Source organism: Quercus suber, unplaced genomic scaffold (genome assembly GCF_002906115.3).
Source record: "Quercus suber isolate HL8 unplaced genomic scaffold, Cork oak 2.0 scaffold_815, whole genome shotgun sequence".
Taxonomy (NCBI): Eukaryota; Viridiplantae; Streptophyta; class Magnoliopsida; order Fagales; family Fagaceae; genus Quercus; species Quercus suber.
The window spans coordinates 159270-184672 of NW_027070246.1; the positions used below are offsets into that span (position 1 = coordinate 159270).

Below are 25403 nucleotides of genomic sequence, written 5' to 3' on the forward strand. Positions count from 1 at the left end.
TTTTATGGTCGAGGCTTATACCGATACCCCACTAATAGTGCCCAAAAATGACAAAGAAACCAAGAAATTATGAGGGCTAAAAAAAAAAATAAAAAAGCACTAACCTATGGCATGAAGATGAAAGACTATAGATAGGTGTATATAAAGTAGCATAAGTGTAAAAAGTGAAAATGGTGAGTGAAAACAAGAAAATCTTTGTGCTTTATGAGAGAGAAGAAAATCTTAAAATAATGAACTCAAGAAAATAAATAGTCCTTATCTTTAAAACTTTAATTAGTCCTTATTTATAATGTGGCACTTAAGAAATGTCCTAATATAATGAATTTAAGAAAATAAAGAGTTTTTATCTTTTGAAAAAAAAATTATGGGAATTTTCTTTTGAATTTTAATTAATCCTTATCTAAATTCTTTGTCAAAGAGAAAGCCACATGGTAGAACCTCATGCTCTTCCACATACATATATATATATATATATATATTGTGAAGAATGAACATAATAACAGCCTAAAAGGACAAAATTTATATACAACTCAGTTTGTAAGAATTCCTCCAAGGTGTAGATAGCACTTTATGAAGATGACAAGTGTCCTGAGTTATATACATGGTAGTTGATGAATCAAACTCACCTAATTCAAGTAAAAAAAAAAACTAACCCTCTCTCTCTCTCTCTCTCTCTCTCTCTCTCTCTCTCTCTCTCTCTCTCTCTCTCTCTCTCTCTCTCTCTCTCTCTCTCTCTCTCTCTCTCTCTCTCTCTCTCTCTCTCTCTCTCATGACCCCACCTTAGCCTCTCCACCACTGCCACATCAAACATTGTTGTAAAGCTCAACGAACTAAACAACCACCACCACAAACCACCAATAAAACTAGCACCACTTAGCCTTCCTCCCTTTACTCCTCATGCCTCCTTCACCCCTTGCCGCCGCCACCACCACAACCACAAGGATGTTGGTAAAAAGTACAAACTTGTCTAGTTCGTAAAAATCATGAATATTACTAAGAGTAAGAACCACAAAAACTCGAGAGAGAATATTTATTTCTTGTTTAAGAGTGTTGACTTGTGTTGGACTTGAATTGGTTTAGTATCCTATTGCACTAGACCCGTAAAGATCATGACTTGTGTCCAAAAGTGAACACATGTTATGATCTCGACGAGTCTAGTACAACTGGACATTAGACCTGAGTCTCACCCACTTATGTTAGGCCAATTTGACATGACTCAAGACCATGGTTTTAAAAACCAAACTATACCAATCAATCCAACCAATTTAATCAAGAATCAGGCACTAATCCGGTCCCAAAAAAACCCCCCAAAATCGGTGAAAACTAGCCAAAACCAAGTTAAACTGAGAACCGTAGGCAAAATGATTTTGCCCAATCCGATTTTTTAAACCATAATTAGGACACTTGTCATCTTCATAATGTGCCATCTAACTCAATTGAGAAGAATTCTTATAAATTAGATTGCAGATAAATTTTTTCCATAGACATCTTTTGCGGTAGGTTCACATAATATTATTTTGTTTTTACCTTTTTTTCTAAATTAAATTATTCTTATAAGTTTTTGAGAATATTTTTGGATAATTTTTTTTTTTGAAAGCTATTTTTTGGATAATTTTAATTTGCTATAAAAACAGAATACATTAACCAAACATAAGTTTTTCCTTACACGTGACTCTACATTTAAAACAAAAAAAAAAAAAATTATTTAATTTTTAATATACATTTAATACTTAATTTTTTTATAGAACCTATACTTCAAAAAAAATAAAAAACTTCCTTCTTTTTTTAATTTACATATCATTATTTATTAAACTGTTCATCACATAATTTTTTTTAATAAAAAATATAATTAGGAGTCTCACAGATGCTTGCCTAGAGATTTAGGCGCCGTTTGGTCACCCTGTTTAAACACTAGTGTTCAGTGTTTAAACACTGAACAATAGTGTCTAAAAACAAAACAAAAAAATGTGTTTGGTGTACCAGTCTTGTTCCTTGTTGTTTGGAAAACATTGTTCAAAAACCAATGTTATAAAACCCACTTTTGAAATCACCTCCAGACAGTTTTTAAACAACAAACACTAATGCTAAATGGCAATTCCGTAATTATCTTAAACAACAATAACTAGTGCTCAGGTCAGCTTTTTCGTACTTTGGTCAATTTTTTTTAAAAATAATTGGCCAGTCATGTTCTCTCTCCTGATTTATAGGCCCACCATGTTCTCTCTCCTGATTTAAAATATATTTATTTTGTACTTTGGTCAGCTTTTTTTACAATCTAACATACACAGACCAAACACATATTTTATATTTTTTAACATTGAAATATGTTATTTAAACCATAATACCAAACACATTTTTTTGTTTTATAAATACTAAAAACACGTGTTTCAATAACATTTTTTAAACCACAATTTTTACATCTTTTTAAACAACAATTTTTAACTCTTTGACCAAACCGCCTCTTATTTATTCAATAATTCACTTCATTCATTTTTGAGGTAAAATAATTGGATTGCAATTCAATACAATATTTAGGACTATTGCACACATGAGAATGAGACAGGAGAATCACACGTGGGTAGAGATTAGTCAAAGCAATATGTGTCCACAAAATCTCACAACACAACACTTCCTCAATCCAGTGAATCCACTGACAGTGATATAATATATTGGACTGGGCTCCTACTTTGAAATCAGTCTGAATAATATTATATTATAATAAGCTTTACGCCGTAAAAAAAATTCAAAGTTGGACTTCTTTTTAAATGTTTGAGTAGTAAGGTGAGACTTATTTTTAATAAAGAAGTTGTTGAAAAGTGAAAATTATGGTTTTGTAAACAGTAAAATTTAGTTGAAAAGTCAATTATTGTGATTACTGTTTATTAAACCGTATCTGCTACTGCACAGTAAAAAAGCCGCTGAAAAAGCTTGAAAAGCGTGAAAAAAAAAAACAAAAAAAACAAAAACGTAACCCCTGAAGCAAACGCGCTAGCTAAACGGACACTGAGTCTGACTCTGACTCTGAGTATGTCAACGTAGCCCAGCCCGATACCAACAAAAACCCTAACAGAGGTTTTATTCTCACTTGGAACATCATATATATACACTCCTCAGTTACACACTCATTGCTTATTTCTGTCTCCGTGAGAGACCAAACAGGTTTGTACTTTGTAGTTTGTTCATTGCTCTCGCTGTACTTAGCTTTAGATCATTGCTTTTTTGTATTTTCTTCAAAACTCTGTTATAGTTTGTGATCTGGATTGAGTTTTGATCATTCATTATGTTAAATTTCATCTTTTCACATCTGGGTTTTGTTTGTGATCATATGTTTATCTCTATATGTCTGTGTACAGCTTTTTAAAGACTCGTTTTTTTTTTTTTAAGGTACAGTTATATTTCAAACAACTTTTATCAGATATGCACTGTTTGATTATTCTTTATGTTAAATTTCATCTTTTTATATGTGGGTTTTATCTGTGTGATGGTTATCTCTCTGTCTGTGAACATCTTTTTAAAGACTCGCTTCTTTTAGGTACAATTATACTTCAAACAACTTATATAAAATAAACTATGTTTGTAATGTTTGTTTGATCATTCATTATGTTAAATCTCATCTTTTCAATATTTATGGGTTTTGTTTATGTAATGTTTATCTGTGAGTGTTTTCTTTTACTTTTGACTAATTTGCTTACGTAGGTCTTTCCAAAGACCTGCTTTTTTTATGTACAATTATACTATAAGCATCTTTTCGCAAATAAACAAATAAGCTACATCCAACATATCTGCGGGTGTGTGTGGCAACAGCTTTTTCTTTAAATTTAATACTGTGCAGAATCTTAAAGATTCGTTTTTTCTAGGTACAATTATACTTTAGACAACTATTAGCAAATAAACAAATAATTGATCTTAAGTAGGGATGTATGTAAGTCTGATTTGTTTAAGTGTGAACATTATGTTATTGGTTTCAAGTAAGAGGAATACTCCCCTAATTACTTGATGAATTCCATGTATATTCTGGTTCAATTTTTTTTAGTTGGTGTCCGAACTTCTTGATCTATGTGTGCTATGGATTTTAATTTTGAGTGAAAAACAATATTTTAATGTTACTATAGAAATTTGTATTTTTGCCATTTATGGCTTATTGTGGCAATACAAATTTTTGATGAAATCAGTAATAGTATGTGAGGCTCTGTACTATTGGAAAATTGTTCTAGGTATAAAGGTTTTCTGTAAATTCATTGTGGTGAAACAATTTTTTGAAATCTTATAGTGTTCTAGGTATAGTGTTTGCTTTACAGGTTCACTACAGACTACAGTAATAGTATGTATATAATGTGGTGTATGTTATAGGTATATTGTTTGCTTTCAACTAGCAAGTCGGTGTAGTGAAGTTGATCTTGGTAGATACTATTGTAGTGTATTGGATGAACAAATTTGCTTATTTGATATGACTTATTTTCTTTTTGTTATGGGCAGGTGTATCTTGATAAATTAGAGGAAGACATTCGTTCAGATTCAAACAGTTTGTGTCATTTAAAGACTAGTCAAGATGGTAAGTTTTTTTTGTCTCTATTAAGTTCATTGGGTTGCTGCGGTTTTGGTGCTTATAATCTTAAAAGAGAAATGTCTTTGCTATGTGCAGGTGAAGTTTACAGCTGATGAGCTCCGGAGAATTATGGATTATAAGCACAACATTCGTAATATGTCTGTTATTGCGCATGTTGATCATGGTATGTGATCTGTTTGCCTTTGGGTCTTTCTTATTGTGTATTTTATATCAGATGGTGCATTATATTAGTGTTGTTTGGTCATATCAAAGTAAGAGCAGATTGTAAATAGTGTGGCAATTAAAATTGTATAGAGTTGATGAGGAGTAATCTTGCGGTTGTTGACTCTAGACCGCATATTTTCGTGTTTTGTCAACCCCCCGCTAGTTTGGAGTTCTGTTAAAGATGCCTGTGCTTTTATGAGCTGTTCTGATTTTGTTTCTTTCTTCCGATCATTACTTCAGATGTTTTCTGACTGCTGTGCCACTGGTCTTTTCCTACTAATATATGCTTGTCTTCAATGATTAGTAACATTTCAACTTGTATGCTTTTATTATAGTGTATTTGGTTGTTTTGGTTCAAATTCTGATGTTATTTGCCTTCCTTCTGCTCCCCAATTCACAGGGAAGTCTACACTTACAGATTCTCTTGTGGCTGCTGCTGGTATCATTGCTCAAGAAGTTGCTGGTGATGTCCGGATGACAGATACCCGCCAGGATGAGGCAGAGAGGGGGATTACCATAAAGTCTACTGGTATATCCCTATTTTATGAGATGACTGATGAGTCTTTGAAGAGCTACAAGGGAGAGCGACAAGGGAATGAGTACCTTATCAATCTCATTGATTCTCCGGGGCACGTTGACTTCTCATCTGAGGTCACTGCTGCTCTTCGCATTACAGATGGTGCTCTTGTTGTGGTAGATTGTATTGAGGGTGTCTGTGTTCAAACAGAAACGGTGCTTCGACAAGCCCTAGGGGAGAGGATTAGACCTGTTTTGACTGTTAACAAGATGGACCGGTGCTTCCTTGAGCTCCAGGTTGATGGAGAGGAGGCTTACCAGACATTCCAGAGGGTTATTGAGAATGCAAATGTCATCATGGCCACATACGAAGATCCCCTCCTTGGTGATGTTCAGGTATACCCTGAGAAAGGGACAGTTGCTTTTTCAGCTGGTTTGCATGGCTGGGCGTTTACTCTAACCAATTTTGCTAAGATGTATGCCTCCAAGTTCGGAGTTGATGAGGCCAAGATGATGGAACGACTCTGGGGTGAGAACTTCTTTGACCCTGCTACCAAAAAGTGGTCAACTAAGAACACTGGCTCTCCTACCTGCAAGCGTGGTTTTGTTCTGTTCTGTTATGAACCCATCAAGCAGATAATCAACACTTGTATGAATGATGAGAAGGATAAGCTGTGGCCTATGCTAGCAAAGCTTGGTGTTACTATGAAGGGAGAAGAGAAGGACTTGATGGGGAAGGCCTTGATGAAGCGTGTCATGCAGAACTGGCTCCCTGCAAGTAGTGCCCTTCTGGAAATGATGATATTTCACCTGCCCTCGCCTGCCACGGCTCAAAAGTATCGTGTTGAGAACTTGTATGAGGGTCCTCTTGACGATGCTTATGCTAATGCTATTAGGAACTGTGATTCTGAGGGTCCTCTTATGCTTTATGTCTCAAAGATGATTCCTGCATCTGACAAGGGTCGGTTCTTCGCCTTTGGTCGTGTCTTCTCTGGCAAGGTCTCTACCGGTTTGAAGGTTAGAATCATGGGTCCCAACTATGTTCCCGGTGAGAAGAAGGATTTGTATGTTAAGAGTGTGCAGAGAACTGTTATTTGGATGGGGAAGAAGCAGGAAACAGTTGAGGATGTGCCTTGTGGTAACACAGTTGCCATGGTTGGTTTGGATCAATTTATCACCAAGAATGCTACTTTGACAAATGAGAAGGAAGTCGATGCACACCCAATCCGTGCCATGAAGTTCTCTGTGTCACCTGTCGTGCGTGTAGCAGTTCAATGCAAGGTTGCATCTGACCTTCCCAAGCTTGTTGAAGGTCTGAAACGTTTAGCCAAATCAGATCCTATGGTTGTCTGTAGTATTGAAGAGTCTGGAGAGCACATCATAGCTGGTGCTGGGGAACTCCACCTTGAGATCTGTTTGAAGGATTTGCAGGACGACTTCATGGGTGGAGCAGAGATTACACGGTCTGACCCTGTTGTGTCCTTCCGTGAGACAGTCCTGGAGAAGTCTTGCCGTGTTGTGATGAGCAAGTCACCCAACAAGCACAACCGTTTGTACATGGAAGCACGCCCCATGGAAGATGGGCTTGCAGAGGCCATTGATGAGGGCCGTGTTGGTCCAAGGGATGATCCTAGAGGTCGTTCCAAAATCTTGTCTGAGGAGTTTGGTTGGGACAAGGATATTGCAAAGAAGATCTGGTGTTTTGGCCCGGAGACCACTGGCCCTAATATGGTTGTTGATATGTGTAAGGGAGTCCAGTACCTCAATGAAATTAAGGATTCTGTTGTTGCTGGGTTTCAGTGGGCTTCTAAGGAAGGTGCATTGGCTGAAGAAAACATGAGAGGTATCTGCTTTGAAGTCTGTGATGTCGTGCTTCATGCTGATGCTATCCACAGAGGTGGTGGTCAGGTAATTCCTACTGCCAGGAGGGTTATATATGCTGCTCAGCTGACTGCTAAGCCCAGGCTTCTTGAGCCTGTGTACCTGGTGGAGATTCAAGCTCCTGAGCAAGCACTTGGTGGTATTTATAGTGTCCTTAACCAGAAACGTGGACATGTGTTTGAGGAATTGCAGAGGCCTGGCACACCCCTTTACAACATCAAGGCATACCTACCTGTTATCAAGTCTTTTGGATTCTCTGCAGAATTGAGAGCTGCAACTTCTGGCCAGGCTTTCCCCCAGTGTGTATTTGATCATTGGGACATGATGTCCTCTGATCCCTTGGAAGCTGGAACAGAATCTGCACGGATTTTATCAGAAATCCGCAAGAGGAAGGGCTTAAAGGAGCAGATTACCCCGCTGTCAGAGTACGAGGACAAGCTATAAAAATTCCATTTGATGATTGTCAAGTTACTTGATCTGCATGAAGAAACAATAGTAGGTGAGATTGCACAGCATCAATTTTTCTTATTTTTCATTTGATGATTGTCACTTGTCAGGCAACTTGATCTGCATGAAGAAACAATAGTGGGTGAATTGCCCAACATAAATTTTCTTATTTTGTTGTAGTAGGTTTCCTATGGGTTTACCATTTATATGCCCATTTTTATACTAGTTTAATGTCTTTAGCAAGGGCTTGAATAAACACTACGGAAGATCTAGATGGGATTTTTTTTTGAAATATTCTTCTCATACTTTGGTTGAGAATGGTGCTGCTTCTACATCTTCATGCTTCTGAGGATTACATACGGAAGATCTAGATGGTTGTTCCAATGTTTAATAAACAGCCTAATTCATGTATTGGTATCTCTTTTTTAACTGTTATCTAATTCATGCATTAGCTGCTAAAAAGTAGGCATGATCGAAAATCATGAGTGGTTTCCATTTTTTGCAAGGCAACCTTTGATTAGTTGGTTATCTAGTTTTTAAGAAAATGTAGTTTTGGGTATGCGGTTGAACCAATTAAATTAGTTAGTTTGGTCAAGTTTTCAACACTAGCGCATTTGTTTGTTGTGGTTTATAAGTAAAGTGTGTTTTTTAAAATTATATAACACGATGTATGTGTGCATGTTTTTCAAACTCATTTGTTCTCTGTGAGCATATTACTATGTTGGGTTGAGTTGGGACTTGTGAGGATTGGCAATGCTCAATCTGATGTGGTCATTGTCTAGGATGTGAATGCGACTTGTAGTAGGAATGAATCATGTTTGTCGAATGAAACTTTAATGTGGCACTTCCACTTAACTTAGATGCTCTTCAAACGCATTAGATGCTCTTCTAACGCCACTTTCAGAGTATAAGGACAAGCTATGAAAATTCTATTTGGTGATTGTGATGCATCCTGACCTGCAGGAGAGATCGCCCATCATAAATTTTCTTGCTTTTTGTTATTTTCTTGGTTCCTTTTTTTTTCCCCCCTCAAAATATATTCCTAGTCTGGAGTTGTAGGTTTCTTATGGGTTTAGATGTCTCTAACCAAGAGCCTTGTAGTTCAACTAACATGCTATGTAAAAATTTTTTAAATATTCATAACTTTAGTTGAGAATGATTCTACGAATATTGTAGACAATTGAATATTTTAAAGACCAAATCATTTTGATTTTTGAAAAACTGAATTGTTAAGAGATTTTAATTGTGTGTTTAGTACCTAATATCATGGTATCGTGACTATTATAAAGTAGAACACAAAAAATTGAGACAAATGGTTATTCATTTCTAGGCACTAACCTTGTGGAAGTGATTTATAGTGTTTGGATGAACATATTTTTATTGGTTGAATTTCATAATTATTACTGATTTTTCACTGTCGATGAGAATTAAATCTAAATTATAAGGTTTTTATATATTTTAATAAATTTTTTATTTTTAAGTTTACAGCCAATCTACTTTCTATACAATTTCTACGAACAACTCAATGATGCTTTTAATGAGATTTGACAGCTTTTGTTTCTGACCTTTCCCTCCTACCATATAATAATTAATGATAATAATAAGAGGAACTAGTGATGGAGTCGTGCTGCTATTTTGGGCATGAAGGGTTTGGTTGTGTGTCAGTTCAAGTGACGTTCAATAATGCCAACGACTAAGCTCATTTTTTTGCCATCCATAACTTGGGTCCAGCCCCAACAAAAGCAGCATTAACAAAGGAAATAAATATTCTAAGATTGGTCCATAAAATTTTGACAAGCTAATACAACAACAATAAAAATAAAAATAAAAGTTTTAGTTTTTAAAATTATAGAGTCAGGTATGAATTTTGAACAGATTAATTAGGATGGTTCAAGTATTGACAAGCTTATATCAAATGAAAATATAAATATGTTCTCTTAGATTTAAAAAGGAGACAAATTTTGCAGTATGTGCATTTTTATTTTTATTTTTTGGGCACCAGTGCAAGTGGCAAACTGACAATAGACAATGAATTATTATCATTAACGATTATTTGCACATGCTTTGTTTAAATATTAATAAAGAAGACATCAAATAGCTCGATTATTTTTGTGTATATTAATAGTTTGAGATATCGAGGCCAGTTTTGCTTGAATTCCAATCAAAATTTATTATTTATGTGTATGAACACTATATCTTTATATTTGGTGGAATTATCAAAGATGACTCTCAAATAAGTCAATAAATAATATACCCTTAAACTTAAGTAATTCAAATTGGGAATTGCATCAGTTGTTTGTTGGAACTAGAAGGTCAATGAGAATAAAAAATAAAAGCAAGTTATTAGTAGAATGCATGATTCTCAAGATTAGGACAACGTACATTTTTCATTAAAAAATTTCAAATATATTTTGAGATACAAATTAATGATCTTTATTCTTTAAGATTTGGGTAAAATAAGAAAGAAACATTTTTCCAACACTCCTAATATTATTTTTAATGAAAATCTACCATCAACAAGTATAACACACAATTCCATCCTTTGTATTTTGGTATTCAAAATAAAACACTATATTGCATGTTTGGATCAACTTTTAGGTAAAGTACAACCATACATCTATGATCTTTGTTATTTATTGTAGTTTAATTGACATCTTTTGAATATATATATATATATATTTAATTTTCAAATCACACTTCTACAATAAGAAAAATTGTATGGTGCTGATGATAAAAGATCATAAAAATAATGTTTAAGAATAATCTATTTTTCAATTGTCTTAATGTATAGATCAAAATAAAGATAAAAATAAATGCTTGTAGAGTGTGGGGGGAAAGGACCGGGGTTCAAGTCTCTAGAAGGGAACTTCACACATATATACACTCAAATTAAGTTAACGTAGAAATTCTATCTTGTATCAAAAAACTAAAGATAAAAATAGACTTGAAAATTTTAAAAATAAGAATTTCCTCATTTTTAGTGTAATTTATTAGGCTTGAAAATTTTAGAAATATGTTTTCTCAAGTAAAATGAAAAAAAAAAAAAAACGTATAAATAAATTTTGTTTCACTTCCTACTTACGTATATACTTATTCCATAAAACACAAAATTCTTAAAATGAGCTTGAAAAAAAATATGTGTTATCCTTTTTTTTTTTTTTTTTGAAGAGAAATATATGTTATCCTTTTGTATTAATAATTTTAACATAAAATGAACGAAAAACAGATAGTTATAATAATTGAATATCAAAGGAATATTTATAAAAATTAAAATTCTAGAGAGTATCTATATAATTGCATCATTCTCTTCATTTATTTGTTTTTTTAGGTTTATTTTATAGATGAAATTTAGCTTTACACAAATATAAAATATACATAGTTTCACAACTAGTTGTCCCTAATTTAAAGCAAATGAAAATGGACATATATATTTTATCAAAAGCAAAAGAAGAGAAAATAGATATAAATATATTTCGTTGCTCAAAATCTGGTTAAGTTTTCTAAAAACATAACAAAATTTATTATATGAATAATGAAGAATATTCTTTCACAATTTTACTCGATATTTTATGCTAATATAACCGGTTTACATTAATAATATCTTTCTTCTTAAAAAAAGATATAAATATATTTCACTTTTCTTAACTTTGGTATGATATATCCAAAATGGTTTGTATGTAACTCAAGTTTTGAATCTTTTGATAATACAATTCCTAATCATTTAGTAAAAAAAAAAAAAAAAACAATTTGTAAGAAAGTTATTCAAAAGATAGGAAGAAAAATAAAGCAATATAAAAAGCAAAAAAGTATAAACCAAAAAAAAAAAAAAAAAAAAAACAGAAAAGAACTTTTTGAAAACGCCATGAGAGGATCAAAAAACTGACCCAAGAAAACAGAGAGGAACGGAAACAAAACGAAACATCTTTCGCCCCGTGATTTTCTCAAAACCAAATCTCTCTGTTTCTTAAGGCCAAAGAAAGAAACACAGCTAAGACTTCAAGACACAGACACACACAACAACAACAAAAAAAAAAACCTTTACACATTTACAAACGTTAAAAAAAAAATCTTTGAAATCCCACAAAAAACCCCATTATTCTATAAAGGTTTTTGCATTGATTTTTCAAAGCAGAGCTAAGGTTTGGATCAGAGGGTCCCATCGTCACCATCATCAAGACCCAGAAGCAATCTCAGCAGTTTGATTTGATGACTTCTGCTTTGACATGTCGCCGCCGTTACTAGAACCTGGAGTTCCTCCTTCACACACAACAACAAGAAAAACCCAACAAAGCCACAGCTTTAACGGTGAGTTTTCGCTTCCTCTCCAATTTAATTCTTCTGGGTATCCTTCAAAATCTCATTTTGTGCCAATGAACCCATCAAATTTTGGTGATCAAACTTCTGGGTTTTCGAATTCTAATCAAAATGATCCCAATTTCGGCTTCAATACGCCGTCTTTTCCACGATCAACCTCCGGTACTTCGAGGCCGAGGCTTGTGAAGGTGAGGAGGCAATCTAATTCTCAGAATTTGAGGCCAAACGCCCCCGGTTTCAATCCATTCAGGCCTGGTTCGGAGAATTCGGTTCTTTCAGGAACTGGGACTTCGGTTTCCGGGTTGGGCAGTGGGGGGAACGAGGCATTTATGTTTGGAGAGAATAGGAATGATTTGGGTGTGAATTTGAATCCGGGGAAGTGGGATTCTAGTGGAGGTTTGGAAAAAGGAGTTATTGATGAAATAGGGAATTTGAGAATTGGGAGTGGGGATGAGTTTGTGAATCGTAGGCAGAGTTCGAGTCTATCTGGGGGGTCGGAGAGTGGTGGCTTTGTATTGGGAAGTGGGTATAAGAAGGGTTCTAGTATTGATGAAAGCATTGCGTCGGAGCTTCCAGAAAATTTGAAGAAGTTGAACATTGAAGGTTCGGGGAATGGTGAACGTATTGAGAAATTAGAGATGGAAGGTTTGGTTTTGGGAGTGGTGACAATGTGGGTAGTTCCTTTGATAGTAATGTGGGAGCAGAACTCCCAGATGAATTGATGAATAAATTGAACATTAAAGAAGCTGGCCACTTTGATGCCAATGATACGAGTATGTTTGTATTTGGAAGTCGTAAAAAAGGTTATGATTCATTTGCTGGAAGTTCAGTAAACACACTTCCTGATCAGTTGAAGAGTCTGAACATCAAGGAAACTTTAAATTCTAAGAGTTTTGAGAAGAAAGAAGTTAATATTAGGACCAACGAAAAAGAGAACACTGTTCTTGGAACCAGTAAAAGTACTAGCGGTTTGTATGATGGAAGAAAAGAAGCTCTGCTTTCGAAGAAGATGGAGAAGTTGAAAGTAGGAAGTGGGGCAGGAGACTCTTTATCGGATGCAGGGCCGTCTTCCTCTGGAGAATTTGTGAAGGAGATGCAAACGGGACATTTTGGTGATAAGTTATTCCATGACCTTGATAAATCAGTACCCACAGAATTCAGTTTTCAGCTGGGATTGCAGAGTAAGGATACCAGTGGTAGTCAAGTTCCCTTCGATGAACCGAAAGATGATACCAAACTTGGTGGAAATGTTTCATTTCCATCTTCATTTTCATCTAGTGATACGGGTTTTCCACCAGCTGGGAGTACTTTTGAAAGGCCTATGGCTGAGTTTAGCTTTGCAAGCAAACAAGATGGTATAGGGACACCCTTTGTAGAATTTAAAACACCAAAACCAAAAGCTAACATATTTTCAGGCATAAATCAGAAAATGGAATTCAGTGCAAAGAGGGAATCAACCAGAGTCTCAAGAGTTAAGAAAATGAGTGGAAAATCGAAAAATCCCACCCCAGTTAAGCTGTGGCCTGGTCAAAACTTTGTTTCAAAGGAAAGTGATTCCCAAGAGAACCCAGAGCCTTCTGAATCTTATTCACCCATGGATATTTCCCCATATCAGGAAACATTGCCGGATAACCGATGCTCGAGAGAAAATTCTGTGACATCTGATGAGTCATTCAGTCTCGATAACAGCTATGGAGCATCTGATTCAGCACCAACGGTTTCAAGTGATGCTATAGATGAAGATTTGATTATTGCAACCCAATGCTTGGATATGAATGATGGTGACTCAATATGCCAAGAAGCAAAAGTCGGAGATTCTGAATACCTTTCTTATGGAAGTGTTGGTGCTGGAGACCTTCAGGAAGATTCTGCTTCTGGCGTTGAAACTGAAAGCTTCAAGTCTGCAGCTGAGGAGGTAGACTTTAATATTGATGTTGCTGTTACATCAGCAGAAGCTGAAGCCAGTCCAAGCTTAAACATTGAGAGGCATGATAGTGATGGCAGGATGCACAGTGGTATTGCTTCAAGTTCAGAAGATATAAATGGGTCTAACTTTACCTTTGCTGCCTCTTCTGCCGCTCAAAGTCAATTATCCGCTTTGAAACGCCACCAGAAAAGAAAAATTTGTTGAAAGTTGGTCATGATATGTACGATTCTACAATCAACGCAAAAGTTTCATATGCATCATCCTCTGTGAATCTTTTCTCTGGAACTTCATTGCCTTCATCTCCTGGGCGGCTTCAGAAGGGAGATTTATCTAGTTCTCAATCCAAGGTTAAAACAGACTCAGAGCTGGATAAAAACCCAGAGATCAAGCAAGAGTCTGCTGCCAGTGTTGCATCTCAGGAAGCATGTGAGAAGTGGCGACTAAGGTCAGTATCAATTCAAATCATCTTCTTTTCATTTCTGTCCTCAAAATTTTTAAAACAATAAAAATCATCTTCCACATTGCATTTCTAGTATTTAGGGAGTTAGCCACATGCACGTTAAATGTTCTAATTATACCCCTCCAGTCTGAGATGCCATATTGTTTGTTGAATATGATATTTATCAGGGGAAACCAGGCCTATAAGCATGGGGATCTGTCTAAAGCGGAGGATTGTTACACAGAAGGGGTGAACTGTGTTTCTACAAGTGAGACATCTAGAAGCTGTCTAAGGGCTTTAATGCTATGCTATAGCAACCGTGCAGCAACGCGTATGTCTCTTGGAAGGTTGAGAGATGCACTGGGGGACTGTATGAAGGCTGCTGCAATAGATCCCAACTTCCTTAGGGTGCAACTTAGAGCTGCAAAGTAAGGGATTTTATTTTAAGTTTGCGGTGACTTTAAGTTGTCTACATATGCTAGTTTATCAGTAACTGAACTTGTTTGCTGCCAAAAAAAATGTGAACAATCTATTAATCGTATTCTTGGTGATTAATAGTATTGCATTGTATTCTGTTGTATTGAAATCCTATCAACTTGTGGATTAATTTGAGATGAAATGATTTGTTTATGCACATTTCAATGGTATGTGGGTGGAAGTTTCCACTCTTAATTTTTATGCACATTTTTTGTTCAACTAGTTTCTTTAGGCTTGTTTCTTATTCAGATAGATAATAGCATATTTATGCTGTCTCATCAGCCTGGATTTTGTTTAAAAATGATAGAAGATTACAATATCCCCTAATCCTTGCCTTTTCATTTTCTTAAAGTTGCTACCTTGCCCTTGGAGAAGTTGAAGATGCATCAAAATATTTCAAGAGGTGCCTGCCATTAGGAAGTGACATCTGTGTGGACCGGAATATTGCAGTAGAAGCATCTGATGGCTTACAAAAGGCGCAGGTACTGCAACTTACTGTTTGGAATAATATGAAAACTTTCTTTAGCATCCAAATTGGAAATAATAACTCACTATTGTCTCATAAAAAATATCCAAATTGATATTTGTGCAAAGTATATCTTCGTTTATTTTTAAATATATTTTAGGTGAAATGTAGTCAGGAACCAATTGGTTTTTAGAAGGTTGTTTTATTAGTCCTTGGAGCTGAACAATTTGAAGAGTGTAAATTCATTAATTTCATGTTGTATCACTCAGAAGTATAGTATTTTACAGTATCATTCATTGTATAAATTTGCACTTCTCTATCTTAATCTTTCCAAAATTCAATAATTCAGGTATTTAGACGCATGTCTATTGCCTGATGAGAGTAAATGGATTCAATAAATTGGTTCTTTTCCATTGGGAAGGGTAGCATTGTAATGGAAAAAATGTATTACCATTCTAAGAAGCATAAACATTATATGCCTCTTAAAATATTTTCTGTTTACTTGGGAAAGGTTTTTCATTGACCAACATATTCAGATGCTCCAAACATTATCTGGAAAATGTTTTGTGCCAAAACAAAAAGAGTGGTAGTTACAGGATTGTGAAAAACATGATGTCAAATTTTCTGATTGTATACTAATTGGCTTTCAGTTTTGAAAGGGCTTGGTGGTATTCCTACTTTTTTCTTTCATATTTTCCTCTTCAAGATTTGTTGACCTTTTTTCACGTTTACATCTCTGTGGATAACCTTTTATTCATTTCTTTTTCTGGTATCCAAACTAATTTGTGTTTTTACTGGCTACCAGAAAGTGTCAGTATGCATGAATCGCTGTGCCGAACTTATGCAAAGGAGCACATCCAATGATGCAGAGACTGCTTTGGAAGTAATTGCTGAGGCTTTGACGTTAAGCTCGTTCTCAGAAAAATTACTAGAAATGAAAGCAAATGCTCTTTTCGTGGTTTGTGGCTCTTTTTGTGATACAGAGAAATTTTACTTCAAGACATTGGAATCTATTAGAATTCTTGTCTGTTTTGTTTTGAACTTTTGTTTCATCTGGCAGCTCCGGAGGTATGATGAGGTGATTCAGTTGTGTGATCAGACTCTTGGTTCTGCTGAAAAGAACTCTCCTCCAGTGGAAGCTAGTGCCCGTGAAAGAAGTCTGAATGGTTCTGAAATCTTGGAGAACTATTACTTCAGGCTTTGGCGATGCCGCCTGATTTTTAAATCCTACTTCCATTTAGGAAGGCTTGACGAGGGTCTTGCTTTTCTTGAGGAGCAACAGGACAAAGTATCTGTAACAAATAGGTAATTCATAATCCTAGCATGCATGAATCCTACCCCTCTATTTACATGTTTCATTGCAATGAAGGTATGTTTTTGCCACATAAAGTTCCTAATGCTAATTAGAACTTTCAGGAATGGAAGCAAGGCCCTGGAATCATTAATACCCCTAGCTGGCACTGTACGTGAGCTCTTGCGTCATAAGGTATCCTTTTCTTTTTTGAATTCTTTTCCGTAAGTCCATTTTTTGTGCTTAAAATAGTGTTATTATAAAACTTAATGGACACCTTATAATGTTGAAGGCACCCGTGTAGGCTGTGTTACTTAAGGATAGCGTAGTCTGGTTTACAGCCAATATGTTGTGTGCTCTCATTTATAATTTTGAATGGGATTTGTCCCATGCAAACATGAGCAATCCAGCAGTCATTCGTTTTGTATTTTCTTGTTTGGTCTTTTAAATGAATTTTCTTACCGGGCCTCCATCCTTTGAAGCCTATAATGGCTAGTACAAGAATATTAAATATTCCCGTCTGTCTATTTGGGTGTGCGTAACATGTTGCACAATTCGCATATACATTAATGAGTGGATGTTAAACCTGTATAAAGTCTCTTTGAATGACTTTCCTGGAACACTCAAGTGTTTGGGGAAAGTAGGGTTTGTTCAACAGGCTAGCCACTTCTTCATATCATCTGTTCCCAAAGTAACTCTTTTCTGTTATATGAGATTGTTCCTGACCTGTCAATTCATAGGTCTCTACTTGTTAGTATAATGCTAAGGAAGTTAATGAGTGTGTATTGGCTTCTTCTATGTTACTCTTTCTTATGAATGTCCAACTTTCCCATGAAAAAATGCACATTGTTGGATCTGCTTTGATGGGTGTGTCCAAAGATGGATCAGGGGAACAAAATCATGGTTCACCACAAGTTTCTTTAGGATACTTCATGCATTGCTAACCAAAAAAGATATGTTACTTAGGTGAATATACAAAATAACTTGGGGTTGTAAAGGTACTTTACTATGTTACTAATTGTAAACCCGTTTTACCTTTCTTATCAATACAACTCTTATTACCTATAAAAAAAAAAGGTAGTAAAGGAGAAATTTGGATATTTGAACGATTGAATTGCACCTCAACTGCAATGTTTAAAGGATGAGACTATTTGGATGTCCATTTGCAGCTGCACAACTGATACATAAACCCAACAATTTGTGATATTTTTTCTTAAGAAAAGAAATGAACACACTCAGGGAATATTCAAACCATTGAGTTTAGAAATTCTTTACACTTCAGTTTTAATGGGTTCACTAAAGTGCACTGTCTGCTAGAGCTGACAGCTTGAAAATTTTCCATTTAGGTGTTTGATTTTCCTCCTGTCATTTATAAATGTTTGACTCAGATAACTGTCTCAAAATAACTACTTTAGTCCAATTGGCTTGACCCTTATTTGATTCTATGCTTTTATTATTTTCTTAGTACTTGGCCCATAATGCAGATCCTTAATTTTCTGGTAGTTCATTGGTAGCAATTCTGGCTAATCAATTGAAAGAGTAAACTTAAATAAACTCAATTCAATTTAGCTTTTATATAATTAAATGCGATTTACATTTTATGTAAATCTGGGCTATATAAGCTATTACAGGAGCTCTAATTGTGACTAGTTTTTTGGGGGTCTAGTGTTGATTTGGCCAGAGCTTTCTTTGAGTCATGAAAACTGCATACTTTTAACATAGTTGTTTTCCTTTCTTTTGTTTGTACATATTTTTTCTCTGGCTGCTTCATTTTTCTAATGAAGTAGTCTTCTCTTAATACAAGTTTTCTTACCTAAAAAAAAAAAAAAAAACTGCATACTTTTAACTTATTCTTTAATTATATATAACTGTTATTATCAACAAGTGATAGAATATTTGCTATCCCCACAAATTTTACACTTGTGATAGTGTATATAGGTTTTATTTTTCAGTTTTTTCCTGAAACTACTACATTTGCAGGTAGTAAAGTGCTTTATGGTGTATATAGGTTTTATTTTAATATTTTTCACTTGACTTGGTCTCCTTTTTCACTTAAAAAAAAAAAAAAAAAAAAAAGCTCTTATGAAAAACCTGTAATAAGTTATATATGTGTTGATTCATTTATTGTTCTCAACACAGGCTGCAGGGAATGAAGCGTTTCAGGCAGGACGGCATGCAGAAGCAGTTGAACATTATACTGCTGCTTTGTCATGCAATATGGCACCACGTCCTTTTGCAGCTGTTTGTTTTTGCAATCGTGCTGCTGCATACAAAGCCTCGGGCCAGATTACCGATGCTATTGCAGATTGTAGCCTGGCTATTGCTCTTGATGGAAATTATCTTAAGGTTTTCCTCTAAACTGATATGATCTTCCTCATTCTTAGATATAAACTACTTGAAGAAGTTGTTGGGGGCATTTGACATCTGGTGGAGACTAAACTTGGTCCATAGTAATGTACTCATTGTTTTAAATACACAAGTCTGTAATCTTAGATGGAACCATCAACATATTTACCATTAAGGAAAAATATCTGGGTCTTTTATGGAATGCCCAAAGTTTTGAGGAAAAGCAAATGGACATTTAATGCGATTTAAACGGTGAAATCACTGAATTCTGGATGCGTTCAGGTCTATATTTCTTGGTTTTAATAGGACTCCTTAGTAGGCAGAGCTAAAATTGATCTTTTATTGCCTTCTTGAAGATCCAATTTGGACATGTGGAGTGGGCCAATATGTATATCATGCACACACTAGCACTTATACCATCATCATTTACATGCCTGAAACTGCATGTGGATTCCAAAACAGAAATGGATTAAACCCCATTACAGAAATTGAAACAAGTGGGGGATTCCCAGGATTGAAACACAAGACCTTTTAGGAAAACTAGGCTCTGATACTATGTTAGATTCTTGTTCTTTTAGAAAGTGTGAATAAGGTTTTATTAAGGTAATTACCCTAACACACATAAATATTATATATATGTGTGGGGGGGTGGGGGGAGTGAGTACAATGATACTATTGATACTAACTCATAACAATTCCTTTAGTCTCAAAAACTTATATCCATTAGCAAGTGGGCGAATAATGTATATGCAAGCACACATGAATACCAACTGGAAGAAAATTTGAACTTCCATTATCATATAAATTACGAATCTGTTTGGAATCCAATAATTGAATCTGAAGCCAACTATGAATTAAGGTGCCATAGTCAACCCCTCTTTTGGATCCTCTCAGGCTTTTTTGCTTTAGATTATATTGATGTCCTTTATTTTTATTGTGATTTTACCCTTATCATTCTTCTCACTTAAGTATGCATTTTTGTATTTTCCTGAGTACACAGATTGTACCCCCATTAGCAAATTTCGGTGTATTTTTCTTATTTCTTTTTTAAAAAAGAGGCATCTTATCCAACCTTTGAATTTTGGGCAGTTGTTGAATATCAATGTGGGTCAAAATGTATTTGTTGGTAGTGAGTGCTATTGCACAATGAGGAAAACAGGCAAATTAATTTTAGATATCAAGATAGATTCTACTGTTGTTACAATCAGCTATAGGGAGTTTATGGAGGAAATTGAAGTGTTATCAACTCATAGATATTGCCCTTTTTTTTTCTCTTACAACATTTGTTTGGGCGCCATGCACTGCCCTAGGGGGTGAGGGGATTGGAATCTGTATTCTCCCATCAGGGAGACAAGGCAATGCCATTGAGCCACAAGGCTCTAGGTTATTCATGCACTCCTTTTTGTGCATTGTGTGATACTTCATTAAAAAAAGTTTCCCTATATTCATTTGTATGTTTGACCATTATCACTCAATCTGTTAGATTTTGCATGCAGACTCGTCAATATAAATTGAAAGAGACTCATGTAGACAACCCTAATTATGTTGTCTTCTTCAGTAACGTTGCTGGTCATATTTGTGCCTGATTGTGTTAATACTTTGACAGGCAATCTCAAGACGAGCAACTCTATATGAGATGATCAGAGATTATGGTCAAGCGGCTAGTGATCTTCGGAGACTTGTATCTATTCTCACTAAGCAAGTAGAGGAAAAGACCAATCAGTCTGGAGCTGCTGATCGATCAAATAGCTGTGCAAATGATTTGAGACATGCTCGTCTGCGGCTTGCTGAAATAGAAGAAGAAGCCAGAAAAGAAATCCCCTTGGATATGTACCTCATTCTGTAAGTTACCCTTTCTGCATGTTATTCCAACAGGATTTTATTAAATGACACTACTTTGTTATGTGTTGTTATCTAGAGATAATTACCACTATTTCCTAATTGCCTGATGCATTAAGATAGCCTATACAAAAGTTGGTTTTCAAGATGTTACACTCATTAAACTCTGAGTTTGTGTGTGTTTTGGCATAAGAGGCCCTCATTATGGGATGGAGTCCTAATTTTCCCTGGGATAAGTAAGTGAATGTTTATTTATTGATACACACTTGAGTCAAGGAGAAGATGAAGCTTCCTGAATTGGCTAGTGGAAGATGACAAATTTTGTGTACAAAGTTCCCTTCTTTATCTTCCTCATTTTTTCCTTCTCTAATCTTAAATGTTGTTTATTTTCTTGGAAACTAATGTTGTATATTCTCGGGAGTCCTATTAAATGGTTCTTTTCTTGTTTTTTTTTAGGATTAAGTACTATTAAATGGTTTCTAGGTAGTCTCTGGTGTTTTCATATATGTATCTGGTTTTGGAGTAATGATTTATCAGGGAAAAGTAGGGTTTTTGTATTTCTTTCATTTATTTTCTCGCTAATGTAAAGTGAAAATAAATTACTTGTTCACTTTATCTTCTGCTTTGTTCTTTCCCATTAACATGGGGCCAATTTCCTTATACATGTGTCACATCTGGAGCTTGGTCCATTTTCATTCTTTACCTGATTATGTGGCATATATACAAATTAGTTTTGGATGCTTATGCCTAAGTATATTTCTGTTAATCCAGTAATCCTTTAAAACTATAGATTTTGGTAGATACATATCAGTTCTTGTAACTAGATATGTACATTCAAATATGCATCATGGTTTTGTGATTGTAATCGGCATTATGGAAGTTGTCTTAAAATGTGTGTAGCTTACAAGTTCCATATTTTGTTTTTAAAGTGCTACCTTTTCTTCTTCTTTTTTTTCTTCTTTTTTTCTTGGAAAGAGATTGCCCCAAAAGCAAGATAATCACTTCTAAGATTATTAATCTCAAGCCTTTAAGATCATTTGCTGATTCAAATTATGATTGCAGGGGAATTAGTCCATCTGTTTCAGCATCTGAAATTAAGAAGGCCTATCGGAAAGCTGCACTGAAACACCATCCTGATAAGGTTTAGTACTGATTTATTTACTTATTAACAAAAATAAAGAATAAAGGCACTTATTTGTGTAGGTATTTACTGTTATTAACCTCTTAATAAATCCTTTCGTCATGTAGGCTAGTCAATCCTTGGCAAAAAGTGACAATGGGGATGACAGGCTGTGGAAGGCAATAGCAGCAGAAGTTCATAAGGATGCCGACAGACTTTTTAAAATGATTGGAGAGGCATATGCAGTACTTGCAGACTCTATCAAGGTATGTGCATGTTATCATTCTGCACTCTGTTTATTTTTCCTTGGCTCAAGGTTTGGAGACTTACCATTTTTTTTAGTGTTTTCCTGTAAAGAATATAGCATTTCAAAATGTCGAGTTCTACCTAGGAAAGAGTTGTTAAGCGTGTGTCCCACATATCAGTTTCCAACTTCATGGGAATGTTGCATAATTTGACTTGCTCAAGAGGGCACAAAGCCTGCGTTCTTTTCATAGCACTAAGTACATTGTTTATCTATCATAGTCCATAGATGGATGAGGAAAGATATTCTATCTCTGGCTATTTGGATGGATGGAAAATGGAAAATTTTTTCAAGGAATGAAATTTAAAATTAAATAAGAACACAAAGCATAATAGTGCAGGGAAGATGTAAATGGCATATAATAAGATATTTAGGACAGAACTATAAATTTCCATGGAAGCTACACATTGATACATTCTATGAGATTAAGTGCCCCACCGGCATGTAACTTACCAATAAATGACTTCTGCAGCGTTCACGGTATGATGCTGAAGAAGAGATGCGGAATGCCCAAAAGAAACGCACTGGAAGCAGCACATCTAGAGCACAAACAGATGCCCAGTACCATCCATTTGAAACAAGTAGCAGTAGGCGGCAGTGGAGAGAGGTTTGGAGATCATATGGTAACTCATCCTCTAGAGGGTCGGAAGGCACTCGAGTGGGCAGGTATTCATGAAAACTTTGTGTGGATGTGCATAATTAGAATCTTGAGTTCTGATCAACAAGTCAGAGGGGAGGGGCTAGTCAGATGCTCAGATGCATTCTATATGTAGCTTCAGCTTAGAGGCCCTGCAGACAGGCAATTACTTTAAGCGACTTTTTGAGATCTAGTGGCATGTGTTTTGCTGGAGGTGCTAGCTGGGCAATAGGTCAGATTGAGAATCGCAGTGTTCTCTTTGACCTATAATTTTTTCAATATATATATGAAAAAGAAAAAAGAAAAAAGAAAAAAAAAAAAAAAAAACTAGTTTTCTGAAAAAATATATTAACGTTTTGATAGTTTGAAGGAGGTGAGCTTTTGTTTGGAAAAGAAAAAAAAATGGGAAGGACGAAAGAAAGAAAGAAGAAAAGAGTCTGCTCTTTCTTACACAATATCTAAAAGAGAGGTCTGACCGGTCGTTTGAGCTAAATAAATTTATTGGTAACATGTACAGCAGTGATGAAATGTGGCATTTCAAAAAAGAAACTTACTGGCTTTAGAAGTTTGCTAGTTCTGGCTGAGATTAAACAGATGAGTGGGGAACAAAGGGATTTCCTGATTGTTTCTAAAATCTTTGCTATCTTTTCCTTATGTTGGTTGTATGTTCTTTTCAAAACATTCATCCGAGTATGAGAGGAAGATTGTTCCTCCAACATATGGTCTGATGCCACGAAATGAGAGATTTTCTATTTGTAATTGTATTGAGACGTTTCGCTGTACAGTCACTGTATATCATGTTATTTGCTAATCCAACCCAAAAAAAAAAAAGGGAAAAAGAAAAATTAAAGGCAAGAAGTTTGAAAGGGTTTTCTGCATTTATATTTATGTTTTTGGTTTTCTAGTTGATCCAAAGTTGCACGATGAAAGAAAATGGGAGTGGTATTGTTGCCCCCAACACATCATGGTTCCAAAATTGACAATAAACTATCATATTAATTATCTTGCTGTGGAGGCTCAGCAAGCCTAACATAAGATATTGAGACCAATTTTTTCCCTCCCGAATGGCAAGAGGGGGATGGGGGAGTTTGAACCTAAGTTCTCATCATTAGAAGATTTATGCAATATCATTGAATTATAAAACTCTTGATATATTTTTATTCAAATTATATATAATATTAGTGAGTAATTAATAAATTGGTTTGTGCGTGGCTTGCCGCAAAGTAGTATTTTGTAAGGATCTTTCAAAATACAACCAAGCAAATGATAGCACCGTTACACATCCAGAAAATGTTGTTTCACTGATTTGCAAAATCAAGACCTATGACTTCCTTCTCGACATGTTGTCAACACAGAACAGGAACAACTGAAAAGCACTGATAGTTTGTAACTGTCTGAAAAAATATATTATATATTTTTTTTTCTTTTCAACAGACAGCAGGCAAAGAAATGTATTTTAGATATTTATTTACGTTGAAGTCGCATCAATGTTATTCACTGCGTTGTTAGTTTGCAAATTTTTTAAAATTTGGAGTAGGTTTAGCATTTTTTTTAATAATTTAACTGCATTGAAGGAAGCAAGACGTGTAATGAATGGTCTTAATTACATAATAATAATTTATACAAAAGGATTAGTTAATAATTGGAGTTTAGAAGGCTTAATTAAGTAGGCAGTATTCCTCTATCTTCTTCATGCAAACCTCATCTACTACATTACTCTCTCTAATAAATATAACTTCAATATAAAAACTTGGAAACTGTTGTGAAATGATAGAAATAGATAAAACATAGCAAGAAGAAAACAAGAAATACATATTGACAAACTTTTGTATTCAAATGATCATTCACAATCCTTTTGATATCTCTTAGATGTGTACAATAACAGTAAAGCAATCTCACATATATATAGAATCTTAGAATGCTTATAGAGTTCGTGTGATAAGATTGCAATAATAAGTACAATTATGAATATACATCTCCCTTATAGACTTTACACATTTCAGCCTTTATACATCCCAAATAACATTTTCATTGCTCAAACTTTACACATTCTAATAAGACTTTATTTCTAATAGAAATCAAAATAAAACACAATAAAAATAGGAAGATGAGGTAAGCTGGAACATATTCAGGAACGTTGAGAAGAGGGCCTCACTTGTTACCATTGGCAAGGATAAACAAGACCATGAAGAGTATATATAGAGAGAGAGGCTTGTGAGCTGTTCATAGAGGATTTGATACATAGGTCTTGGATAGTGAACATGCAAGGCAAGAAGAGAAGGACCCTGCTTCACAAACACATGGACTCAGCTGTTATAGCCACTGATATGTTTGACCTTCTTGTCAGAACCATGGTGAAAAAGTGAAATATTGGAGTCTCAGCTCTTGGGGTCTATCTTTCTCTTTCCCTTCAAAGTTGTATACTAAAAGCAAGCATAATAGAAAAAAAATGAGGGTTGCCCATACGGTGGATTTTGTTGTTTTGGATTAGAATGGTTGAAAATAAAGTAAAAAATAACTTTATAATGACAAAATATTTCTTTCCCCTTCTAAAATAATGAAATCTCACATGAAATAAAGTATTTTGAGGTTAAAATCAAGAATCTCTTACATTAAATAATTTGATTA

General features: G+C 35.0%; 2 protein-coding genes across 2 annotated transcripts; both read left to right on the top strand.

The window, feature by feature from the left end:
• The first annotated feature begins 4473 nt into the window (after positions 1-4473).
• On the top strand, positions 4474-8001 carry LOC112033753 (elongation factor 2). Its single transcript, XM_024066532.2, has 3 exons — positions 4474-4552; positions 4643-4730; positions 5172-8001. The coding sequence occupies exons 1-3, from the start codon at positions 4550-4552 to the stop codon at positions 7610-7612; spliced, it is 2532 nt and encodes an 843-aa protein (XP_023922300.2). The 5' UTR covers positions 4474-4549; the 3' UTR covers positions 7613-8001.
• A 3445-nt stretch (positions 8002-11446) lies between these two features.
• On the top strand, positions 11447-23559 carry LOC112033751 (uncharacterized). Its single transcript, XM_024066528.2, is given in 13 exon segments — positions 11447-12601; positions 12604-14037; positions 14040-14301; positions 14484-14723; positions 15125-15254; positions 16044-16196; positions 16299-16543; positions 16655-16724; positions 18669-18875; positions 20482-20717; positions 21777-21855; positions 21963-22100; positions 22611-23559. Coding segments are annotated over 13 exon segments (4161 nt in total). The 5' UTR covers positions 11447-11838; the 3' UTR covers positions 22815-23559.
• The last annotated feature ends 1844 nt before the right edge of the window (positions 23560-25403 follow it).

Excerpts from the sequence above, each read along its gene's own strand:
- LOC112033753 (XM_024066532.2), top strand. Across the intron at positions 4,731-5,171 it reads TATTGCGCATGTTGATCATG|GGAAGTCTACACTTACAGAT; the intron begins GTATGTGATCTG and ends CCCAATTCACAG.